Here is a 22591-nt window from a genome sequence, read left to right on the forward strand (position 1 = left end):
GGGTTACTGTGGAGTCCACTCTTAGAACTGAAGTCGCAACCAAAAGAAAATCCACTGATGACTCAGTTGCATCGTTTGTGCTTCCAAATTTACTAAGAAAATCCACAGCTCTCCTTGGTAAATTATTTTGGGGCACCACTAAGAAGCACAGAAGGATCACCCTTATGGCAAATGCACAAAAACCTCAGTAAAGGGTCTAAGTGGTCACCCATAAGCACTGTACGTTGCAGCTAAAGAAAAGCCTTACCACAATCCACCCAAAGTGCAGCCAGCCTGAGTGGATAACACTGGAAATGAGACTGAGGAGGCATCAGTTTGACACCTGTGGAAGGAATGCAGGTAGATGATGGAAAAAAGAAAGGGATAGAGATAGTGAAGTTTCCAAAAAACAGTTTAGAGGCATCAAGCAATTATTCTGTCCATAGGCAATTTTTGGTTTCTAACAAGCCCAAACAGGGAAGTTGCCATAGGAAGTCTCCCTTAATCACTGTTCCAGTTCCACAAAATATATTCTCTCCTAATGTTTATCGATCGTTATTAGTATAGCTTACTGTACTTACTTCTTCACTTTTTGATTATTCTGCCCCTTAAACTCACTAATAAACATGTTTTCTGTAAAGCAATAACTTCCTCTGAAAAATGGAAAGGTATAGTGATTGCGTGTCTCCTTGGCATACTGTACGTATTGTCCTGTTTTCTACCTTGCTTATCTGAGAAACTTTTGTGATTTGTTTGCAGCTCTCCGCTCCCTTTAGCCATCAGACAACTCACCAACTCCAAGATGATTTACGTGTTCCGGTTATTGTCTCTGCAACAACTGCAGGATCGGGCATTCAACCAGCTCAGCAATTGGTAATTATGGTGTCCTACTGGAATTCACTTAGATGGGCCTGTAGTATTGAATTGTGCAATCTAATGCAATTGGTTTAAGTTCTGCTATTTTTTATATATATATATATATATATATATATATATATATATATATATATATATATTGTGGTATTTTTTTTTTTTTTTTTGACAGAATCTTCACAAACTTTTCCCAAAAAATGTTATGCTCGCTTCAGCTGCTGTCTGGAATGTTTTGGGGTGATCTGTCAAGCGGGGGCTGAGGAAAAGTGGGGGTCCCAAAACACTTTTTTCCCCATGTTAATTTTACATGGGGATTTTGAAGATGACTACCACCCGAACCGCTGGACGGATTTACACCAAATTTGGCAGAAAGCTAACTTTCGTTCCAGAAAGCACACTGTTTGTGATTTGTTGTAAATCCATCCAGTAGTTTTCTACTTCTTAAGTGAAAACCAAATTTGTATATATAGGGATGCAGATCCTCCGCAGATTCGGAAGAAAAGCAAGGCCCTGATTGGCTGGCCCAACTTGACAGAAAAGTTGCAGCCACCATTTTGTTTCTCTCATTGCCTAGGGGGTGGGGAAAAAACAATGTAAAAACATATATCTCTCCGAAGAGGTATAATGATAACGAAACACGTGTCAGGGGTCACTTTTGATCATTCCAGGTTAGCTTGGATGGTATATTACCAATTCAAAGCTGTAATACTGTGCCTAGGGTGGTGAAAGGCTTTTGTCATTTACAGCTCAGCAAAGATGGCACTGTGCAATCCTATGCTTAAAGACTTTGCTGTATAAATGGCAAAATACTTTGTCATTTTCTCGCTCCTTGTGGATGGCACTGTGCTTATCCTATGCTTAAAGACTGATAGAAAACCAGACATTTGAGATGAGTCTCGCTGGTGTTGTAGGGTGCTCTATACAGGAGCTGCCTTCCACCTCAACTTGGGAACTATCCAGATTATTTTTGTGGACAAACATACTGCTTTGTAACTGTTTAAACTCTGAGATAGTCTTCTGTGACTTCCACATGACTTGGTTAGTGGTGGTATAAACATGTCCTTACGGATAATTTGAGTGTGTGATTTTTCCATACCCCAATTCCTGTTCCCAGTATGAAGTCTCTCACTGGATGCTGAGGCAGTCAGTGGCTACTTGCTGGTGTCCATGATGGGTAGCAGGGTTTTCCACTGGTGTTCAACAGTCTTGGAGACTATGGCACTTTAGCTGGATAGTTTTGTAACCCCTTTTTACTGATGGCGTTCCATTAGTAGCTTGACTGAGCAGTTAAGGCTCCCTACTGGATGTGGTAGTCTTTTTAGCTGAAAATAAAATTAGCACTCAAAGTTAATAAATAATTGGCCCTTTTAGTTTAGGTAGCTTAGGTTTAAAAAAGCAAGAATAAAAAAACTGATGGTCCTGTAGGTGCTGGAAGTAGTAACAGTGGGTGTTGCAGCACCTCCAAAATAACCACACTGGAGTTCTAAGGTGAATGAGCAATAAAGATGCTATTAAATTTTGTTTAATTATCTTGTCATATTTGCTGCACTTATCAAAGACAGACATCAAATATCAGGGTATGTCTTCTGACAAATTACTGCTAATTATTTTAAGGTGGAGATTGGTGTTTACTTTTCTTTGAAAAGCGACCTTATGGACACACTTTTGTCAATCTGTGTCCAGATACTGATCGAGTCTTCTACTCACCCTTAAAAAGGGACACAGCCCAGAAAGGAGGAGGGGGGCTTAACAGGAGAAGGAACAGCAACTCAAGGTCTTGCTGTACTGGCTTTAGAGACCCCTTAGGTATGGCATACTGGTAGGAAGCCAAGACCCAATCAGTTTTACCACTTTCAAAAGCCATGACATCAAGGCAACCTCATTAGGGTACAGCTTCATGTACCTTTTCAAAGGTTTCTTACACTGAAGAGAGAGAAGTGGAGATGTGTATTCACTTGTTGCCAATCAACAATAAGCTGTTGCTGAGTTTCATTCCATGCATTGTTCCTAGCAGGTTCTTCAGCTTAATGTGGATTAAAGCCTAGAAATTAAATGAGCGACAGTCACAAGTTCTACAAAATTTGTGTCCCAAGAACTGTTCCGAGCAGAAGGGAACTGGAACAGCCTTAAACCATAATCTTGTGCATATGTGGTGTCATCAGAGTTTGAATGAATCTCCTACAGGAATGGAATTTTAAAATGTGCCTCGTCACAATCTAATAGGTCACCACAAAATTCAGGCTTCCCCTTAATCTGGTGAGTAGGCAGTAATTGCCAGACACTGTGCTTTGGGGTACACTTTGTGTACTCTTAGCTGAGCAGAGCATTGTGCTGTTTTGTAGGCCACACAAAAACAAGTCGAGCACCCTGTTGCTTTTCTTGGCGTCACCACTCAGAACTGGCAACTTTGTATGAAGAGTTGTAGTTTTACTGGCAGCAGTCGTCTACCTGCCATCCTTACACTGGACGTTCTCTCTGATTGCAGTGAGCCCTGTGAGTCTGAGTCCTAATTAGTCCTGCATCTTTCCTGTAGTGGTCTAAAATGTGGTGCTTCCATGGGAGATTATCCCCTGCTTCCAGCCCTGCTGTAGCATGTCTTGCCATAACAGCATCTTTCTCCTTAGAGACAACACAATAATCTCCACCTCATTACTTTATTTTGCCATTACTCCCCTGCCATCACTTCAGCATTACCATTACTTTGACTGTCACTAATAAGGCATACCATCACTTAAACCAACACGCCGCACAACTTAAAAGGCAAAGCAGAGTTCCAGTACATTAGCGCAATGGGCAGTTCAAGAATCCAACAACAGTTTCACAATCTAACCAAATGAATCTAGCTCTCCCTAGTTATTCACTACCCCAAGGCCTCTGAAGCATGCACTGGAAGAGATTGAAGTGTTCCAAGAATTAAAGGAAATTATTTGAAGAGTTCTAAAGTTGCAAAGACATTCTTTGAAGTGATACTGTGGATGAAGTTCCAAGAAGGGCCACGTGCAGAAAACGTCTGACAAGATGAACTCTGCCTGGCTTGAAAATAGTTTCAGCTGAAGAACCAGGAACAAAGACAAAAGCTGAGCTCAAGCAGAGGCTTCCTTTCATTAACAGGGAGGAAAGAGAAGCACCTGGCAGTCTGCTGGGTGTAGCTTTTATAGACTGCAGGAGACCCGACACTTACAGTAGATCCTCAAAAGTGAGGCGCTTTGAATCCTGGGGTGGATCCTGCTGTAGCCTGTCACTCGAATGGGGCATAATGCCTCAGCTTTTGGGGTGCAGCATGGCCAAACGTATTAGTATTGCTGATGATAATTTCACAACTAGACTGCACCCATGTGGTAGCCGAAATCCAGGGTCGCATGACTCCCATCAAACCATTGTAGACCTACTGAGTGACAATACCCTGATTAATGGATGGAAGGGGGGCACTAATGCCATGTCTGGAAGTGGATAGGAGTAAAGGAGAGCAACGGTAGCACGCCACAGGAGTTTTCTGCTGAGCACTCCATTTCTTGGTCATAAGGACTTTTTGCTGGAACTAAATGAGGTGGTTAGGGTCTCACCTCTATGCACAACGTCTACACAGGGCATGTGGATCCACTTTTTCAAACTCTAGAACTGTTTTGAGCTGGTTCTTCTTCCAACTGTCCACCTAAGGTTGTTCTCCAGACAGTCTTTGTGTAAAGTGGTGCTTCTCACAGCTGGTGGCACTGTGGCTGTCACACCCGCAACACAGGCACAAGAGGTGTGAGGTTTCTGCACTTGGCTCTGTCCAACTGACGCAATGGTAATGGCCAGACAAAATGGTAGGCTAACCTAGAAATGTACCTAGAAATGTACTCGCCTTTCACAACAGCCAGCAATTCCATCCTTCACCTTTGCATTCCACCAAATGCCAGTGTTTAGGAAGAATAATCAGTTCATTTCTAATCAAAGGCCCCACAGAATTTCAAAAGGTAGCCCAGTCCCCTCACTTCAGTTTCTGAGGCTCCCTCTCCAGCTACAGCCAATACACTTCCAGTATCTGGGAACACCCTCGCTCTCCCCCCTATCATTGGATTGGCCAGGCAAGGAGACTCTAAAAGGGCTTCTACTGGCCTCTATTACTGACTCACACAGCATGCATGTGTTGCACACTCTCTCTCTCACACACACACACACAATGTCGGTGCAAGGATCTGGCCACACACATGGAAGCAGAACTTTACACAGACGAGGCAGAATCCTCAACCCTGGTGACACAGATAAAAAGGGCTGGTCTTACTATTCATGTCTCTTAACCTGAGTGTGCTGTCACCACTGCTGTTTGCACTCGACAGTAGTTTACTGCCAGCAATGAGGGCATGCTTGGTGCACCTTCCTGGCACACTACAGGTCCACCAAAAATCTCTCATGGTAAGGGACAGGCCTTGGCCTCTGTGCTCATGCTTACATTAGTGTGATGTCAGGGCCACAATAAGTCAGGATATCAAATATACAGGCAGTTTAGCACTCAGGGCAAGGGAACACACCAGTATATCATGTAGGGGACATTCCTGTGCCAAAAGATAGACTAAGGTTATTTTAATCTAATGTAGCATAATTTCATTATATTTCCTATAGGGTTAGTATTAATTTATTACTGTTAGAGATAGTGCCCTTTCTGCAGGGCCGTACTAGGTTTTTCTGCTCTTTTTGTTGAACATTAATTTTGCCGGCTATAGAACTTATGTACACTTTGCCCCTGCCAACTAGTGGTAAAATGCTTGTGCTCCTCCCTTCAGCATAGCAAACGTGGTATGCACCTGACCAGTTTATTTAATTTCCCTGTACGCCCCTTCTATATGATGTACCCACGATCTGTAAATTAAATTCTACCAGTTATGCAGCACTCATTGTACCATCCAGAGCAGTGGCACTGTAAAGAAAGTCTCTAGGCCTACTAGTAGTCTGGCTGTGCAGTTTTATAAACTGAAAACTCGACCTGTCAAAATAGCCCCCTTTGAGAGGCCTAAATCTTACTTGTAAACATTAATAAGACACCCCTAAATAAATAGGCCTTATCAGCCATAAGGCTGGATGCATTGTGCTCAAGAGTAGGACAAGTAAAAGTTTAATGTTAAAGATGTCCTTAAGTGAAAAATCCTTACAAGTTATTTTCAGCCTAGGACAGTTGGCTGTTCCATAGGAAAGCATTAGGGTATAATAAGTTTAATAAATGTTATCTTTGGCTCAGAAACTGATACAAATTTAGTTTTTGGACCTTTTGAAATATTTAGTACAAGCCTATTACACTGGTGAAGTTGTATTACTGATAAATATATAGTAAAGGGCACCTTAAAGTCAGGTTTACCCTGCCTTAAGTCCTTGGAAGCTAAATCTGCAATTGGCTCTCAAACGTCTGCCAGCCTGTAATAACATTGGAATAGGTGGCAATGAGGTTTAAACTTGCTTCCAGGAGCAAACAAAAGGCTGACCTGAATGGGGCGAGATGGACCATCTGACCCTTACAGAATATGTTGGAAGGATCTTTTTTGACTTGACATTAAAGTGTCATGTCCTACCTGAATGTCACATCCTGCTTGACAGGTCTTCTGTTTTTTTTTTTTTCATGAGACACTTGGGGAGCACTTCAAAGATGCCTCCTCTGTCTCAGACAAAGGCAGGGCCGTTCTTTCCCCCACCCCCTAGCCCCAGACAGAAGACCAGTCCAAAATCTCAGTGGGCCTCTTTTTGACCTTACAGTGTCTCAACTTGTTTGACAGGTTGGCTGGGTTTACGTATAACGTTTGAATTGCATTTCAGAAGGCAGGATGCCAAAACCATTCTTGTGTATTCCATGTCTAGTTTCTGAAAACTCTGCTTTATTCTACCGGACTAATGTCTGAGGTTGTGGGTACAGGTATTGCTTTAAACTGAATTTCGGTATTACATCTGGGAGGACACTAGGATTAATATAGTACACTTCCAACACATACACCCAGCCCCCAAAGCCCACATTTTCTGTGGCTGAAAACGTCTGCCATCTTGGAAGTGTCCAAAGTGGGTAGGGGTAGCCGCAGGTTAGGGTGTTCCTAGGGGCCATTCCCACACACTAGCTGACGTCGGGCATAAATGGCACATCCGGGTTCCCACCTCAGAACCCTTGTGGATCTGAGGAAGATCAGAAGAGGACTGCTGTCTAGGACCTGTGAAGAACCTAGAAGGCTAGACCTGCTCTGTCATACCCAGGACAAATAAGTGAACTCCCGGGCTGACCTCTTCAAGTTAAAGGGCTACAACAAGCTACAAGAGGCTTTTGCTGCAACTGACCAGTGGCAACTGGACCGTGCTCCAGACAGCTGCCTAACACCCAGTGAGTCTCTAAGCACCTCCCCCTGAGGTCCTAGGGGATTTTGAAGTGCAATCCTGTGCCAGATTGGCTCCTAAGGAACTAAAATCAGAAGATGCAATCTTTGACCAGGACAAACCTGGACAAACCTGGTTAGTGTATCCGACCTGCACCCCAATCTCTGTCAAATTGAGACTAAGGCCCTCATTCTCATGGATATCCCACCAGGTAATCCCTGGCGGAATGCCTACTGGTGATAGGAATACTCATTCCTGTCAGCAGTATGTGACGTGTTAGACTTCCCCCTTCTCCCCCCACCAACTGCCACAACCCTCAAATACCCCCTCAAGCCACTGGACACCCACCCCTGAAATCCTAAACCCTACCCCTCCTCCCCGCGATCTCCCTGTAGGCCATCCCCCAACCACCCCCTCACCATTCCCCCACCTCCGTTTAGGGCCCCTCCCAACCCCCAAAATACACTTGCACGCATATATAGACATATATGCGTTCATACACGCAGACACACCATCGCCCTTCACAAACACAAACACACACGCACACCCCCATGCATGCATGCACTCACTCACTCAACACACCCCTCTGCCCTCCACCCCCCTCGGGCAGCACTTGTCTGTTCCATGGCGCAGCTCCGGGAGGGAACGGGCTCCTAGGATGCTGCTCCCCCTGCATCGCCATACACCACCACACCTATGACTGCATCATTATAGGCGTGGCGATGTCTGCCTGGCATGGCAATGTCTGGCTGACGTGGCTGTGAGGGTGAAACACCATCCACCCCCGCCACCGACCACCATCATGGTGCTTGTCAGCCCTCACCTCCATCAATGGCCTCACCTTAGCCCTTTTGTGCCTGCAACCTGGCCTGCGTCACATGACTGATTATAACTGACAGATTTTGAGATTTCTTCCCAGACAGTCACACAGTAGAAGGGTTAGGTATTCCTGGATGGGTCACGTGCTGGCAGGATAAAGGGGCGGAGCGGAGTACAGACCCACTTGCAACTGAATTGGGCGTGCTGTGCCTTCACACAAAGGACTTAACACCTCAACATTGTCACTGAAGCCAGTTTGAAGTTGGGGCAGGGGAGCCAGGAAGTTACATGTACTTCAAAGCCACTGTCTAAAAGGTTCTCCCACCTTCCAGAGGGAGGGTGCCAGGGTGTAAAAATAGGACCTCGAATGCCAACTCTTCAGTAAATAAGTACACTTCGGAACCTGTGTATTCTGTGCCAGGAAAAGGACTGCTATGCTGATGAAAGGACTGTCTCTCTGCTGGAATGCAGCTCCGAAGGACTGCTGCCCTCTTGCACTGCTGCCTTCTGCCTAGGTACAAGTAATGGATCTTCTACTGTCCCAGGACCTCCAAAGTGAACCGGAGGCCAGCAAACTAGCTCTTGTGAACCGGAGTCACAGGGACACACAATGCTTACCCCATCATGAACCTGCACCTGAAACCAGTCCTGACCCTCCAAGTAGTGCTCCTCAAGTCTTAAGCCCTGGGAAGCGGTGCTCAAGATGTCCAAATAGCCCAAATCCAAAAGTGGGGACCTGGATTTTTTTTGGCTAAAGCTGCTTTGAGAACCGGACAGATACCGGGACCAACCAGCTCGCCTATTGCCCAATGTGCATCGTCGGTCGGATTGACTTTGCACCTTCTCCCACTACCCTCACAGTAAATCCTTTTCAGGGATCCTTTGCCGAAGAAGGCTATCCTATTAGAATTGTCTTTGGCTACAGTGCGTTGCCTCGTCCTGCTGGAGATTTCTTGGCTTCCTTTTCAGAGACTAATTCTAAATGTAGAAATCTTCACTGCTGTTTCGCCCAAGGGTATCCGATGATGACAATGACTCCTGCAGCCTTGTCTTGCTGAACTTTACTTTCTCAGAATTTTTATTAAACCCGAAGGCCCAGTCCACCTCTTGTATCTGAACTGCACTCCATCACGCTCAGACTTATTTTTAGTTTCTGACCTGGTCTCAGGCAACTTGATGTCCGCGGTTGGCGCTTTGATCTTTTAGGTGCTTCTATTCATAACTCCGATTCTACTGGTGCCATTTTTGTCATTTTGGGGTCAACTTATTAAAATGTATGCTATTTTTCTAAATTGTTATAGGATTTTTCTTGTTAGTGTGCTGCGTAAATACTTTACATTTTGCCTGTAAGTTAAGCCTGGCTGCCTTTGTGTGCCAACCTACCCAGGTTTAAGCACAGGTTAATTTAGTGACTTCTTGTGGTTCCCACTACAAGGGACTGGGGCTGTTGCTTTACCAGAGATCACCTCCCAGTCAACCAACAAACCAAGTTCTAACAGTCTCCTTCAGACCCCTCATAATTAATAACTAGATTAACATTAAGCATAATACAATTCATGGTTAGAGTTTGCATTGCTAACAATAAGATCAAATACTTTTGAGTAACATATAATGGCATTCAGGGATAGTAATAGCTTTTATTTGCTGTAATGCCTTTTTTATATAATTTATTACACTGTTTCTTTAATATAATATGTAAAATAATTTAGTTTCAGGTTAGGGCTAGTAGTAGAAATATCGTAAGATTATTCATTCTTAAATATAATTTAGGAAGAGAGTTAATTTCATTCAGAATGCAGGAACGTGTTGGCATTAATAGGTTGAAGTAATTGTCGGTTTAAGTAATGTGTTCAAGTAAAGGTATTAGGAAATAATGGTGGTTGAATCCTTGGACTCTCGTATGAGATGGCTTTTTTGCTTTCTTCTTGTTATGGAGCAGTATGCCACATGAATACCTGAACATACATGTGTTCATTGAGTGTAATACACAAGCGTACAAGTGCTCTGTCTGCTCTGTGCTGGCCGAGAAACAAGCCCAGTGCCACACTGCTTGGGTTTTCTCTATCTTGCATGAATGCCCTTTCGGGAGCATGTTCGAACCCAAGAAAAATAATTTATATCAGGCTATGGAGAGAATACATTTTGGGCCTCAGCAAACTGCTTTTCTTTACCCTGTTATTCTTTAATGAGATGTAACGCTGGTTGGTATGGGCACTGTTATCAAACCTGTGTTCTAAGTTTCCCAGATGGTCCTGGCACATTTGTGTTTTGAGCTATAAATGGGCTTTAAGTAGAAACTCTTTGGCTTACAAAGTAATCTTACTCTCATCCCTAATGAACCCAAAATGTTCTGTTAAAACTGGTATTCTTGGCACATCTTACAAGGAGCGTGGCAGACAACTGTTCTGTTATCTAGTATGATTGTGACCTTCACAGTGGTGGTCAGAGAGTGCTGTTCAAGCAAATTGGAAGTTATAGTTTCCAGTGAAAGGATAGTATCTGAACAGCATGAAGTGACTTTATTCCATTTTTGAGTTATTTAGGTATAAACTCCATGCCAAAGCAGAACTGGAATTTTTGCCCAGCAACAGCCATTTCTGGCATAATGCTCCAAAACTTGCATCTAGTTAATAGTGTTGCAGTTCTATAAAGAGGTAACATGAATAAACATAACTGTGCTTCTAAACTTTAAATTCAACTGACCTATCCTCACAAGTATTTCCTTTACCACATTGTACAAGCTACAACTGTTTGTATGTTATGTTTCTGATTTAAAGTGTCCCTAAATTGTTTACATATGGTGAAGCCTCTTTTTTTTGTGGAGGCAAGGAAAATTTCACTAGGGAAGAACATGTGCTGTTGCTCAATGCCCAGATGCATACTGTGATGTTTTATTTACACATGCGTTCTGTATCTAGCCTCTTCCAAAAAATATATCCCAGTACAGAAATGTAGCATTGATTAATTTCCCTCCAATCAACATAGTTCTGATACTGGATACTCCTTCCATAAAACTGGACCCAGCCATGTTTCAGTAATTCAGAAGAGTTCTGCCATTTAGTTGGTATTGTGTGGCACAAGACTTAGTTTTTATTGCCATTTAGTTTTTTTATGTCCATCACAGATGCCAAGATCATCAAGGCTTGTTGAGCTCTTGCCTGCTTGTTTTATTAATACTACCAAATCTTCCGGCATGAAGCTTTAGCTGAAGTGTAGAAGTTAAGTGTCTGTGTTTGGCCCACCTATATCATGTATGTGAACCAACAGTGTGATAAGTATGGTAATTGTTAGAAATTGGTTTTTTGGTTATCCGATTAGGGACCACTGTCCTGGTCAGAGTAAGTCAGATGCACACCCTAAAATAACGTGCTCACCCTCTGGTAGCTTGCCACAGAGCAGTCAGGCTTAACTTAAGAGGCAATGTGTAAAGTATTTGTGCAACACTTAATTACAGTAACACAGTGAAAGACCATAAAAAGACTCCATGCCAGTTTAGCGAAATAGATATTTATCTGGGTAAAACAAGACTATAATGACAAAAATCCAATAAGTAGAAGTTGAGATATGTTTTTTTTTTTTTAAGATTAAATGTGAAAACAGTCAATAGTGGTTACAAGGTATTGATGTAATTCCAAGTCCAGGCCTACTGCGATTGAGTGGGTTCTGTAGCTTGCCTACCCTCCGAGTCTGCTGAAACAGTACCTTTGATGGAGCAAAGCATCATCGTTGAGGGCACGATGCATCTGTATTTTTCACACAGTCGGATCACTGCATTGTCGTCTGGCGCCACTGAAATGAACGCGATGCATCATTGACGAGCCGCACAGTGTGTCGTCGTTGAGCTGCGCAGGCTGTGAATCTGCTGCCATTGAGCAGCCTCGGCATCGAGAGAGCTGTGTGTTGGAAGTTCTCCTGGATTCAAGGGTATGCATTGGGTTTTGCAGAAATCCGCTGCAGAACCTACTTCTGAGGCCCAGGACTGCAGAGGGGGCACCTCTGGCAAGGGTAGGACTCACCGAAGGCAGAGACCAACAGCATCAGGAGAGTTGCAGGCAGTCTTTGATGTCCCTGAGACTCAGTGATAAAAGAGGGCAAGCCAACATGCCCTTGGAGAATCTTGGGTACAAGGATGTAGAGAACAAGTCCAGTCCTTCAGGCAAGAAGCAGCAGGCCACCACAGCAAAGCATGTATCAGAATGGCAGTTTCTCCTACAGCACTTCACAGCAAGCAGTAGGCCAATACAGCAGTGCTGTTGGAGAGTGGCAGTCCCTCCTGGCAGCACAGCAGTCCTTCTTCCTGGCAGAGTGTCCTTGGCTCCAGTAGAGTTCAAATTTGGTGTGGTTTGAGGTTCAGTACTTATACCCAAATATGCCTTTGAAGTGAGGGAGACTTCAAATGTGGCTTTTGAAGATCACAAGGTACCCGCAGTTCCTTACCTGGCTCCAGACACTCTACAGGGAGGTTTGCAGCCCTTTGTGTAAGGAGAGGCACAGCCCTATTCAGGTGTAAGTGTCTGCTCCTCCCTCCCATCTAGCCCAGGTAGACCCATCAGCCTGGTGATGATCCATCAGGATCCAAATGTCACCCAAAGCTCCTTTTGTGTGTGACTGTCTACAGGGACTGCACAACGCCCATCTATCATCTACCCCAGACGAGTACAGAGATAGGCATGGGCACTGAATGGTTAAAGTAAGAAAGTGCCAACTTTCTAAAAGTGACATTTTCAGACGTAAAATTTTAAAATCCAACTTCACCATAAGTGGTGATTTTAAATTGTGAGTACAAAGTCACCAGGCTCCATATTTCTATCTTTTCACAGCTGAAAATTACACTTTAAAGATGTTTTAAGGTAATCCTAATGTAGACCTATGGGAGAGAGAACCCTTGCAGTAGTGGAAAATGAAGTTACGTTTTTCACTACATGGACATGTTTACACGTCCAGTTTTTTAAATACACTGAACCATGCCCTTGTAGGCTAACTGGTTCTACCTTAAGGGTGACTTACATCTAATAGGAAGGTTTGGGTATGGCAAGTGGGTGCACTTGGCAGGTCGAAACAGCTGTTGAACTGCACACACAAGCTCTGCAGTGGCAGGCCTGAGACGTGTTCGAAAGGCTGTTGTAGTGGACGGTACAATCACTGCTGCAGGCCCACTAGTAGCATTTGATTTTCAGGCCCTGGGCACATATACTGCACTTTACTAGGGGCTTACAAGCAAATTATATATGCCAATTGTGGAGAAGCCAATGTTAACATGTTTAGAGTACAGAGCACCTGCACTCTAGCACTGGTCAGGAGTGGTAAAATGCCTGGAAACCTAAAAGCTTACAAAAATGAGTCAGAAAAGCAGAAGGTAAAATGTTAGGGGAAACCACGCCAAGGGTGCCAGGTCTAACAGTAATGAAGATTAGTAGTGATGAGTATTGTGATGATGTAGCACTTGGGAAGCATGCCGCTGCTACTCTAAAAGCATCTTTGTGCAATAGAGCAGTGAACTAAACCAGATAACAAAAGCATTACCTTGTGAGGAAAAGTTTAGGTTTCCTGAAAAAGAGAGGCAAAGCAAAGAGGAAGTCTGTGTTAAAGCTTGGGAGTCGTGAGAAAAAAGAAAATGTGGCCTCCTATTTGAGCATGGCCCAAAGAAGGAACACTCAGCCGATACTGAGGTTGAATGAAAAAGTTTCATCTATAGTTCAATGGCCACTCTAGTAAGAGCATTTTAAAGTGTTTGAAAGTGGTGTTTTTGGGCATCCCTAAGTTTATAGTATTTCATTAAATAGTATGAGGTGCAGTGGTTTCCTGCAGGTCAATACAACTCCATTAACTTGATGTTCAGATAAATTGTATGATCAGATTGCGGACCTGGCATGACACAAGTTCCTGTGACGTCTGCATACATGTACACCCAAAGATTAGTGAAAGAGAGGTTAAGCTATTACTATTCAGAAGCAGAGAAGAAGCCCAAGTCTCTGCCTCTGTCCAGAGGTCCATCAGTACATCGACCCTCACCTTGGTTCAATTGCATTTTAAAGAATTATGTTTTTTCTTCAAAGATTTTCTTTTTATATTGTCTCCGTGAACCTCAAATGGCAGGAAATACAAAGCTGACAGGGTTTTGTCTCCATCTACATTCCTGTTTTGAAGAAGTCTTCTATCTTCACTTAGTTTGAGGGCAACCATTGATATGAGTTCTTTTTTTTATTTTATTTTTGCCTTTTAAGCATTGGAGGAGCTAGTGCTCCCTTTAGTTTGCCATCTTGAAGTTGAAGTGAAAGGACAGTAGTGTTGCTGAGTGATCTTGGGTCAGAATCTCCAGATGAGCATCAGTTTTCGCTGCTAGGTCATGTGGGTTTAGTCTTGTGTTTCTGATCCATTGTGTAGTTACAAAGGTGTGGCTTTTTGATTGCATTCTCATTAAAGGCAGGGAGATTTGGATGAGGTGGTGCTCGGACCAGTTGACAGGTTGTATAAAGTTGAAAGATGTTTGCTATCTTGACTATCCCAAGGTTGTGTGTGGCTCTCTTATTATGTGTCAGTTTGGTGCAGAATTGTGAAAGACTGTTGTTAAGGAAGGTGTTCAGCTGAGTTACATGGAGATCCATTTGATTGTTCCACTTTAAGTTGATTTCAACTACAAAGATGATATTCTATGAAGCAGGGGCTGGGCTTGAGATGCACTTCATTAATTCTTTCATGAAAATTTGATTGCCTTCTGGGCAGGTGGTTGTTGATAAAAATCAGGGTTCAAATCAGTGCCCTGGAATTCAACACCTAGGCATTCATATAAAGAGTAGTTCTTAATTCTGACATCTGAGATAGGTTGTATGTACATGACAGTGACTCCATCACCCAGTTGGGCCATCAGGACCCTGGTATGGGATGCTGAAGTATAGTGGGCACTAGTAGGTCAAGAGGGGATGAGTTTTCAGTAAACAATGTTTCTGTGAGGAAAATTATGTTGGAGTTATGGTTTAGGATAGACCCCACAATCTCCGAGCAGTGTATGGTAACAGAAAAAGTGTCCTGAAGGATGCACTTCAGGTTTGTGAGTGTCTGCTCAGTGGTGATAAAGGGGGCAATAAGAACATGCAATAGGTTATTGGGGATGGGTCTAACTGATGTCTGGAGAGTAATTTGTTTCCTAAAGCTTTCAATTACCTGTATTTTGGATGAGCTCGAGTTGGGGAAGAAGCATCTTTTAGATCTGTAGAGTTTTAGTGAACTGTTAATGTTGATGTTTGAGTGGTCGCGGAGAGCTCTTTTTGAGTGAAGTTTACCTAGGTACAGCTGGCCATTGAGGGGAAATACCATTGGGGAAGTAAGAGAGAAGCTGTTCTGTTTAGATGACTTTGGCAATTTTATCAAGCCTGCAGACATGTATAAGATGATTGTGAGTAGTGAATCAAGTTTGGTCCAGATGTTCTCAGTGGTAGACTGGATGTAGGGTGGGATCAGAACCTGGGCCGAGTTAGTCAACCATGTGCGTAGTGGAGTGGTGGGTGGGGAATGAGTGTTTCTTTTTTATCTGGCTGAGCGCTGGCTTCTGTGGTTGGTGTGTTGTAGTACACTGGGAGAAAGCAATTTTTTGAGGGGGGGGTTCACGCTGTGGCGAGGGGACATAATGGGCCCCTTTTGGGTAAGTAGAGGGGGAGAGGGTCATTGGGGGAAGGTAGTAGGAGAGCAGTTTGGTTTCCGAGGTGGTGCTGGGGTTACAGTTGCAGGTTTATGATGGGTGATAAAGTAGGAAGCATGGTGAAGAGTTTTTGGTTTGTGTGCTTTAATGCTAAGAGGAGGAGGAGGAGGGGTGGGTGGTATGTTGATAGGGGTGGTTATGGACATAGGAGAGCCAATTAGGTGGGTCTCTGATGTCTGTGACTGCAAGTGGGTCCCAGTGTAATATAAGGGGATGTTTCGACTCAGTGGTAGTTTTGGGAGATAAAGTGCTGGTAGGAGGGCTATTGACGAAGGGACTGGGTAAAGGGGGAGCCACCTAAGAAGGGATCTGCTATCTGTCACTGCAAATGGGTCCCATTTAAGGTGGACTAAGCTGGGTCCAGGTGCGTTAATTTGATGGTTAAGGCTGGGATTAATGTTTTTGATATGGTGCAGATTGACGAATTGTAGGTTGAAATTTTGCAGGATGATGTCAGAGGCTTGGATCATTATGTTGCAGTTGTAGATGGAAATTGAGACATCTGTGTAGAGATGGGCTGATTGCAGGTTCAGAACCTAGAGGATTCACCAAAAAAAACAAGTTATGAATGGAATTCTTGAATTAATCTCAGTCACTGGTAATTACTCAGTCAGCATCCCAATCCATCATTATTCTGCACACCATGCCTCCTCAGTTTGGACCCAGCCGTTTGCAATTCAGTATTGACCCTGCTCCAATGGTAACAGTTCAGCCCGAACTGCAAGACCAGAACCTCCCTGAACCAGAACATAAGCAACACAAGACTGTTTTTTGTCCTGTGTAGGGCTCCTAACCCAGGCCATAGCTTTGTTCCAGTGACCATGTGTACAGGACCCACGTCTGGGAGTACCCGTCCCACTTAGGACAACTCACTGAAGCATACAAAAGTGATGGGTGGAATGGTTGAATTAATCTTGGTTACTGGTAATTACTCGGGCCCCATCCCAATCCATCGTTATTTTGCACACCATGTCACATCAGTTTGGACCCAACCTTTGGCAAAACAGTCTATAACCTGCTCCAGTGGTAACCGTTCATCCCGAACTGCCAGGGTTCCAGCAGAGCAAGTTTGGTCCAGCCTGCACGTTCATAGACGGAGAATGTAAGGTCAGTATTTAGGTGTCCCTTTTGAGCATAGCATTAGTGGTTGGATAGAAGGGTTTCTGGGAGCTCCTTGAGAAGTCAGTCTTTGGAGTTCTTAACAGTATTTTTGTAAGGTTTGAGGAGTAGAGCTTTATATAGGAATGTGGGCTCGCACCCAAGATGTGGGATTGAGGATTGTCAGTTGGGTGGGTAGACATTGCCATGTAGCCTCCAAAGGGAGGAGGAAGTGGTATGTGGGACAGAAGAGATGTGGGAGGACAGAAGAGGTTGTGTGGCACAGAGCAGACTTATAGCGGTGCCCTGCACTATGGGCTGGTGAAGGGGCACGGAGTGTAGTTTTCAGTTCGTAAGAGAGATGAATAACATTGGAGCTTCAGTGAACATCATCAAAAGGTGGTCTCCGTGAGTGGAGTGAGGGCAAGGAGGAAGTCAAGAACAGAAGGAGGAGGCAAAGAGGGAGATTTACGGACTTCGTGGTGGTAGGGCAGATCTTAGAGCAGTATCAGTAGAGTGGGAGAAGTCAAAAGTAATGTAAGATAAAAGGGGAGAGGATGTTGTTAGGTTGTTAGGTCTGAGTATTCAACCTAGGGGCATGTAATTGGGGATTGGGCTATTAGAGTAAGTTGGGCTTATCTGGGGTCAGTGGGTAAGAAGGGGACTTGCCTGATTTTTAAAGTAGGTGTGGCTTAAGTCTGTGCTCATTTCACCCTCTTTTATTGTTCCATGAGAACAGCTGGAGAGGTAATTGAATATAGAACCTGGATTCTCAGTTCCGGTGATTGGTCTTATTTCTAGGGTTGGTTGGGTTTATTAAACAATGTCCGTGCACCATCCTTTGAGAGCGGGGTGCCATATATAAAAGTTTCAAGTTTAATTTTATCAACTGCAAATTTAGTTAAAACATTGCGCTAAGTGCATACTTAAAACCTTTAAAATAGAAAGTTACAAAGAGGCACTTTGATTAGCGATGATGAGTAAAACATGGTGCAGAATGTTGCAAGTTTGAAGTGCCTAGTGTGACGAATTTGTCCAGAAGATAGCTGGGTGACCAAAGATGGCTGCCTCATTTGTCAGTGTGTAAGGGAAGGGATTTTTATCACAGGTGTGTGGGTAATGTCTTCTGAAGGAGGTCTTAGTGGTGCCTCGCAATGCGGTGCTGGCCAAATTCAGGATGCCAGGTATTGGATGAGGTACTAAATTGACTGTGCACTACCAGGTGGCATGGTGAGGCACAACTGAACATCCCAAAGCAGAGGAGGAGAACTGCCATGCACAGTGTTAAAGGAGAACAGCCTAGGAGCAGTGCTGTGCAGGGGATGAGGGGGAGGAGACCAGGGTAAGCCCACAAGGGTCCTTTACTTGAGTGCCACACTGGCAGCAACAGACACCTGGAAGAGACTGCAAAAGAGCAGGTCACCCCAGCCCTTCTAATGAAAGTGTTGGGCTGCACATCCTTGGCTGTATCTGGGCTCCAACATTGTCCCACATGTCCTGGTGCAGTGGGCAGGATCTCAGTGTTTATGGTGGCCTCTAGCACAGGCTCCCTTTGTGGTAGATGTGGTTTCTGCACGGTGCTCACAGTGTTGGTTGGGAGAGGGGGTTTCTTACCTAGGCCATGGAGTTCACAAACAGGTCTACATCCTGTTGCCCATCTTGGGTTACTCTACTTGAATGTTCCATCAGTTGGGACTGGAAACTGATTCAGTGTTGGGAACCTATGACAATTTTGAAATCTCAACCAAATCTATAACCCTTAGGGCTACAAAAAATGTAAACAGTCCTAATAGCCCGGCAGGCCACAGACAATGCAGGCTCTCACCAAACTTACATTCCCAGAATTACCTTGTGGCTTTGCCGGCATAACCGCGTCTGGTCAGCTCAGCTGCAAGTTCTTTGTTGCTTCTTAGTATCTCAGGTCCTTGAGCTAACCCCTAAACAACCATCAGTAAGCTGGACATTGATCCTACATCTTCCTGTTCAGAGACCTGTTCCTATCACCCCAGGAATCTGTTTTGCCTTCATCCATTTGTTGGATCCTGACCGTCATAACACAATAGCTAGCAGGGTTCTGTTTGAGGTGAAAGTCCCTTTTTGCTGGTATGTTGCTTCCTTGTAATATCAAGACAGAGTACAACTGCTAACAGAATGGGTCCAGCATCCATCCGATTTTGGTACATTGGGAAGAAGCTTTGGCCATCCAAAGTACAAACCTTGTTTAAAATTTGAACATGCTGCCAATCTGATGAGGGTGCATCTTAGTTTTATTTGGAGGGCATAGAGGGAGAGACTGGGTGCAACTTATCACACCCAGCACTCTCAGCCAAGGACCCTACGTTACTGGGTGTCCTCCAGTACAGCACAAGAAGAATAAAAGGGGACTGCGGTATTGGGGTAGGCAGAAACATGTTTAACGGGGAAGAGATGTTGATTTGCGCTACCCAGACACACACCTTGTAGGAAAGTGCCCCCTTTCTTGGCATGGTTACCCCCATTTTCTGCCTGTTGTTAGTGTGTTTGACTGTGCTCATTGGGATCCTGCTAACCAGGACCCCAGTGATTATGCTCTTTCCCTTCTAACTTGGTTACTCACACCCCACATTAGGTATACTGGTGCCTCCATGTACGTCTGTCATATATGGTACCTAGAGCATTGGGGTGCCAGGGGATCCCCATGGGCTGCAGCATGTATTATGCCACCCATGGGGATGCAGACCTGCCCTACAGGTCACTGCACCAGGTCACTGTAAGTCACCCTATGGCAGGCCCTCCTAGCTCAGAGGGCAGGGTGCAAGTACCTGTGTGTGTGAGGGCAGCCCTGCACTAGCAGAGGTTCCACCATGAACTCCAGTTCCATTTTCCTGGAGTTCGCGAGTGCGGGGATGCCATTTTATGCGTGTACCGGACATAGGTCACTACCTTTGTCCAGCTACATAATGGTAACTCCGAACATAGGCATGTTTGGTATCAAACTTGTTGGAATCATACCCCAATACTGTTGCCATTCTTGGAAGTATGATTCCATGCACTCTGGGGGCTCCTTAAAGGACTCCCAGCATTGCTCCTACTAGCCTTCTGGGGTTTTCCAGGCAGCCCAAGCTGCTGCCACCCTTCAGACAGGTTTCTGCCATCCAGCTGCTTGAACAGCTCAAGCACAGAAAGGCAGAACAGAGGATTTCCTTTGAGAGGGGGGGTGGGGATAACACTCTCTCCCTTTGGAAATAGGTGTTACATGGCTTGGGAGGGGTAGCCTCCCCAAGCCAGTGGTATGCTTTGAAGGGCACATTTGGTGTCCTCTGTGCATAAACCAGTCTACACCGGTTCAGGGACCTCCAGTTCCTACTCTGGCGTGAAACTGGACAATGGAAAGGGAAATGACCACTCTCCTGTCCATTACCATCCCATGGGTGGTGCCCAGAGCTCCTCCAGGGGGTCTGTGGGTACCACCTCAGGGGTGGTGCCCAAAGCTCCTCCAGAGGGTCTCTGGGTTCTGGAATCTTAAATCCAAGGTTGGCAGGGACCTCTGGGAGCATCTGAGTGGCCAGGTCAGGCAGGTGACGTCAGAGCCCCCTTCTGATAGGTAATCACCTGGCTAGGGGGCCAATCCCCCTTTCAGGGCTATTTAGGGTCTCTCTGTTTAGTGGGTCCTCATATTCGGCTTGCTAGATTTCAGCAGGACTCCTCTGCAACCTCTACTTCAACTTCTAGCCACTGGAACCATGACTGGACCCTCCAAGAACAACAATCTGCATCCACCCCGAAGACACTGCTTGCAACATTGTTTCCACGGCTCCTTCCAGCTTCTGCAACATTTCACCGGCTGTGCATCCTCTGAGAGCGGCAAGTTTTCAGTCTGCATGAGAAGGATGAAGGAATCTCCCTTGGAGTGAAGTAGTCACTCCCCCTGCATCTGCAGGCACCAACTGCCACGACAACTGGCTGTGTGGATCTCCTCTCATCCTGAGCTGCGTGGATCCTGCATCACGGGTGGTGGTCTGGAGAAGTCTCTTGGTCCTCTCTGCCAGCTGTCCAACTTTGGTGGCGGTAAGCCCTTGCCTTCCCATGCCGGACAGTGTCCCCGTGCACTGCTTCTCTTGCCGCTACAAGGGCTTATTTGCATCTCCTCTGAGGGATCTTCAGGCTCCGTCTAGCCCCAGCACTTTTTCCTGGGAAGCATCGCCCTCTGCATGCTTTTCCTGCGGCGTGAGACCCTTACTCCAATAGTGCTGCGTGGGCTGCTCGGTTGGGAGCTGCCTTTTCTTCCGTTGACTCTCTGCCTTGCTGAGGGTCCCCCTTGGACTCCCTCCATAGGTTGAGTCCTCCTGGACCTTGCTGGTCTCCAACAGCTCCACTTTTGCTTCACTGTGATTTCTGCCTTTGCCAAGACTTGTTTGTGGCTTTTGCACGCCAGTGACCTACTGCAATCATCTATCAGGCGTGGGACGTAGACTGCATCCTCCAGGAACTCTTCACCTGCTCCAGGGCTGCATTCCTGACCATCTTTGTCCTACCATCGATGAACTCCTGCATCCACAACTGGGTGGGTAGTAGCTCCTGCTCCCCCCAGACTCTTCTGTGACTTCTGGACCTGCTCCCCTTCTTCCACAGGTCTTCCTCTTCAGGAATCCACCTCTGGTTTCTTGCAGCCTTGTCTGGGTGTTGCATTTTTTTCATTTTCTTCCTTTTGGGTGGTTTGGGGAAAATCTAGTAGTAATTTACTCCTTTCCTCCTGGTCGCTAGGGGGCACTGTGGTACTTACCTTTGGGGTTTCCTAGTACCCACAGCTCCCCTCTACACATTCCACTTACCTAGGTGTGTGGGTCCTGTGTTTGCATTGTATTTTTTTTTAGTATATGGTTTGGGCAACCCTAGGGTCACTATTGTCTATTTACATTTGCACTGTTTTCTATCACTTTCTATGCATATTGCTGATTACTAGTGTACATTTCTAGTATGTTTCTTACCCCAAATTGGAGGGTTGCCTCTCTAGTACTTTTTGGTATTTGTGTCACTAAAATAAAGTACCTTAATTTATGTAACAATGAGTGATTTCTTTCATATGTGTAAGTATGACTACAGTGGTATTGCATGAGCTTTGCATGTCTCCTAGATAAGCCTTGGCTGCTCATCCACAGCTACCTCTAGAGAGCCTAGCTTCTAGAAACTGCCTACACTACACTAATAGGAGATACCTCAGGTACCCACCACACACCAGGCCAGCTTCCTACACAACTCTAGTGGTTTGAGAATAGTATCCAGGAGGCCAGCCAACTAATCCTTCGAATCACTGTGGGTGTCCGGGGTTCAAGATGCAAGTCCAGTCCTTCTCACTCAGGCAGCAGAGCAGAGTAGCACTCCTTCTTGCAGAGCAGTACAGCATTCTTTCTAACCCTTCCATGGGTCCAGAGATGTACTGAAGCGTTGGGTCTGAGGGTCCATTATTAATACCTGGTGTGCCCACTTTGAAGTAGGAGAAGGTTCTGGAGGTTTCCAACCCCAATTTCTTGCCTCCCTGCTTTGGCTCTTTCTTGTCTGAGGTCACAGCAGACTACTGTCAAACACTTTGTGAGTGTGCTCAGACAGAGCCTTTGTGATGTGCAATTGTGGTAGGTGACAGCTACTCTCCCTCATCAAGTCAGAGATGGCCCATCCTGCCAACACCTATTCTTTGTCTCACTGTCTGGATGCAATACACAACGACCAACTGCAAGCTACATCTACCCATGTCACCCAGAATACAGGCTGCAAGCACCAAATGGTTAGGACAAGAAAATTCCAACTTTCTAAAAGTGGCAT

At 45.1% G+C, this 22591-nt stretch overlaps 1 protein-coding gene across 6 annotated transcripts in view; it reads left to right on the forward strand.

Annotated features, from left to right (window-relative positions):
• Positions 1-22591, forward strand: part of POC5 (POC5 centriolar protein) — a 212075-nt gene that overhangs the window by 133914 nt on the left and 55570 nt on the right. For all 6 annotated transcript variants that reach the window (XM_069223681.1, XM_069223689.1, XM_069223662.1 and 3 more), the window contains one exon: positions 739-852. In XM_069223681.1, coding sequence (XP_069079782.1) covers positions 739-852 — 114 coding nt within the window. The remainder of the gene's footprint in view (positions 1-738; positions 853-22591) is intronic.

The sequence above is a fragment of the Pleurodeles waltl genome, chromosome 1_1 (assembly GCF_031143425.1).
Source record: "Pleurodeles waltl isolate 20211129_DDA chromosome 1_1, aPleWal1.hap1.20221129, whole genome shotgun sequence".
Taxonomy (NCBI): domain Eukaryota; kingdom Metazoa; phylum Chordata; class Amphibia; order Caudata; family Salamandridae; genus Pleurodeles; species Pleurodeles waltl.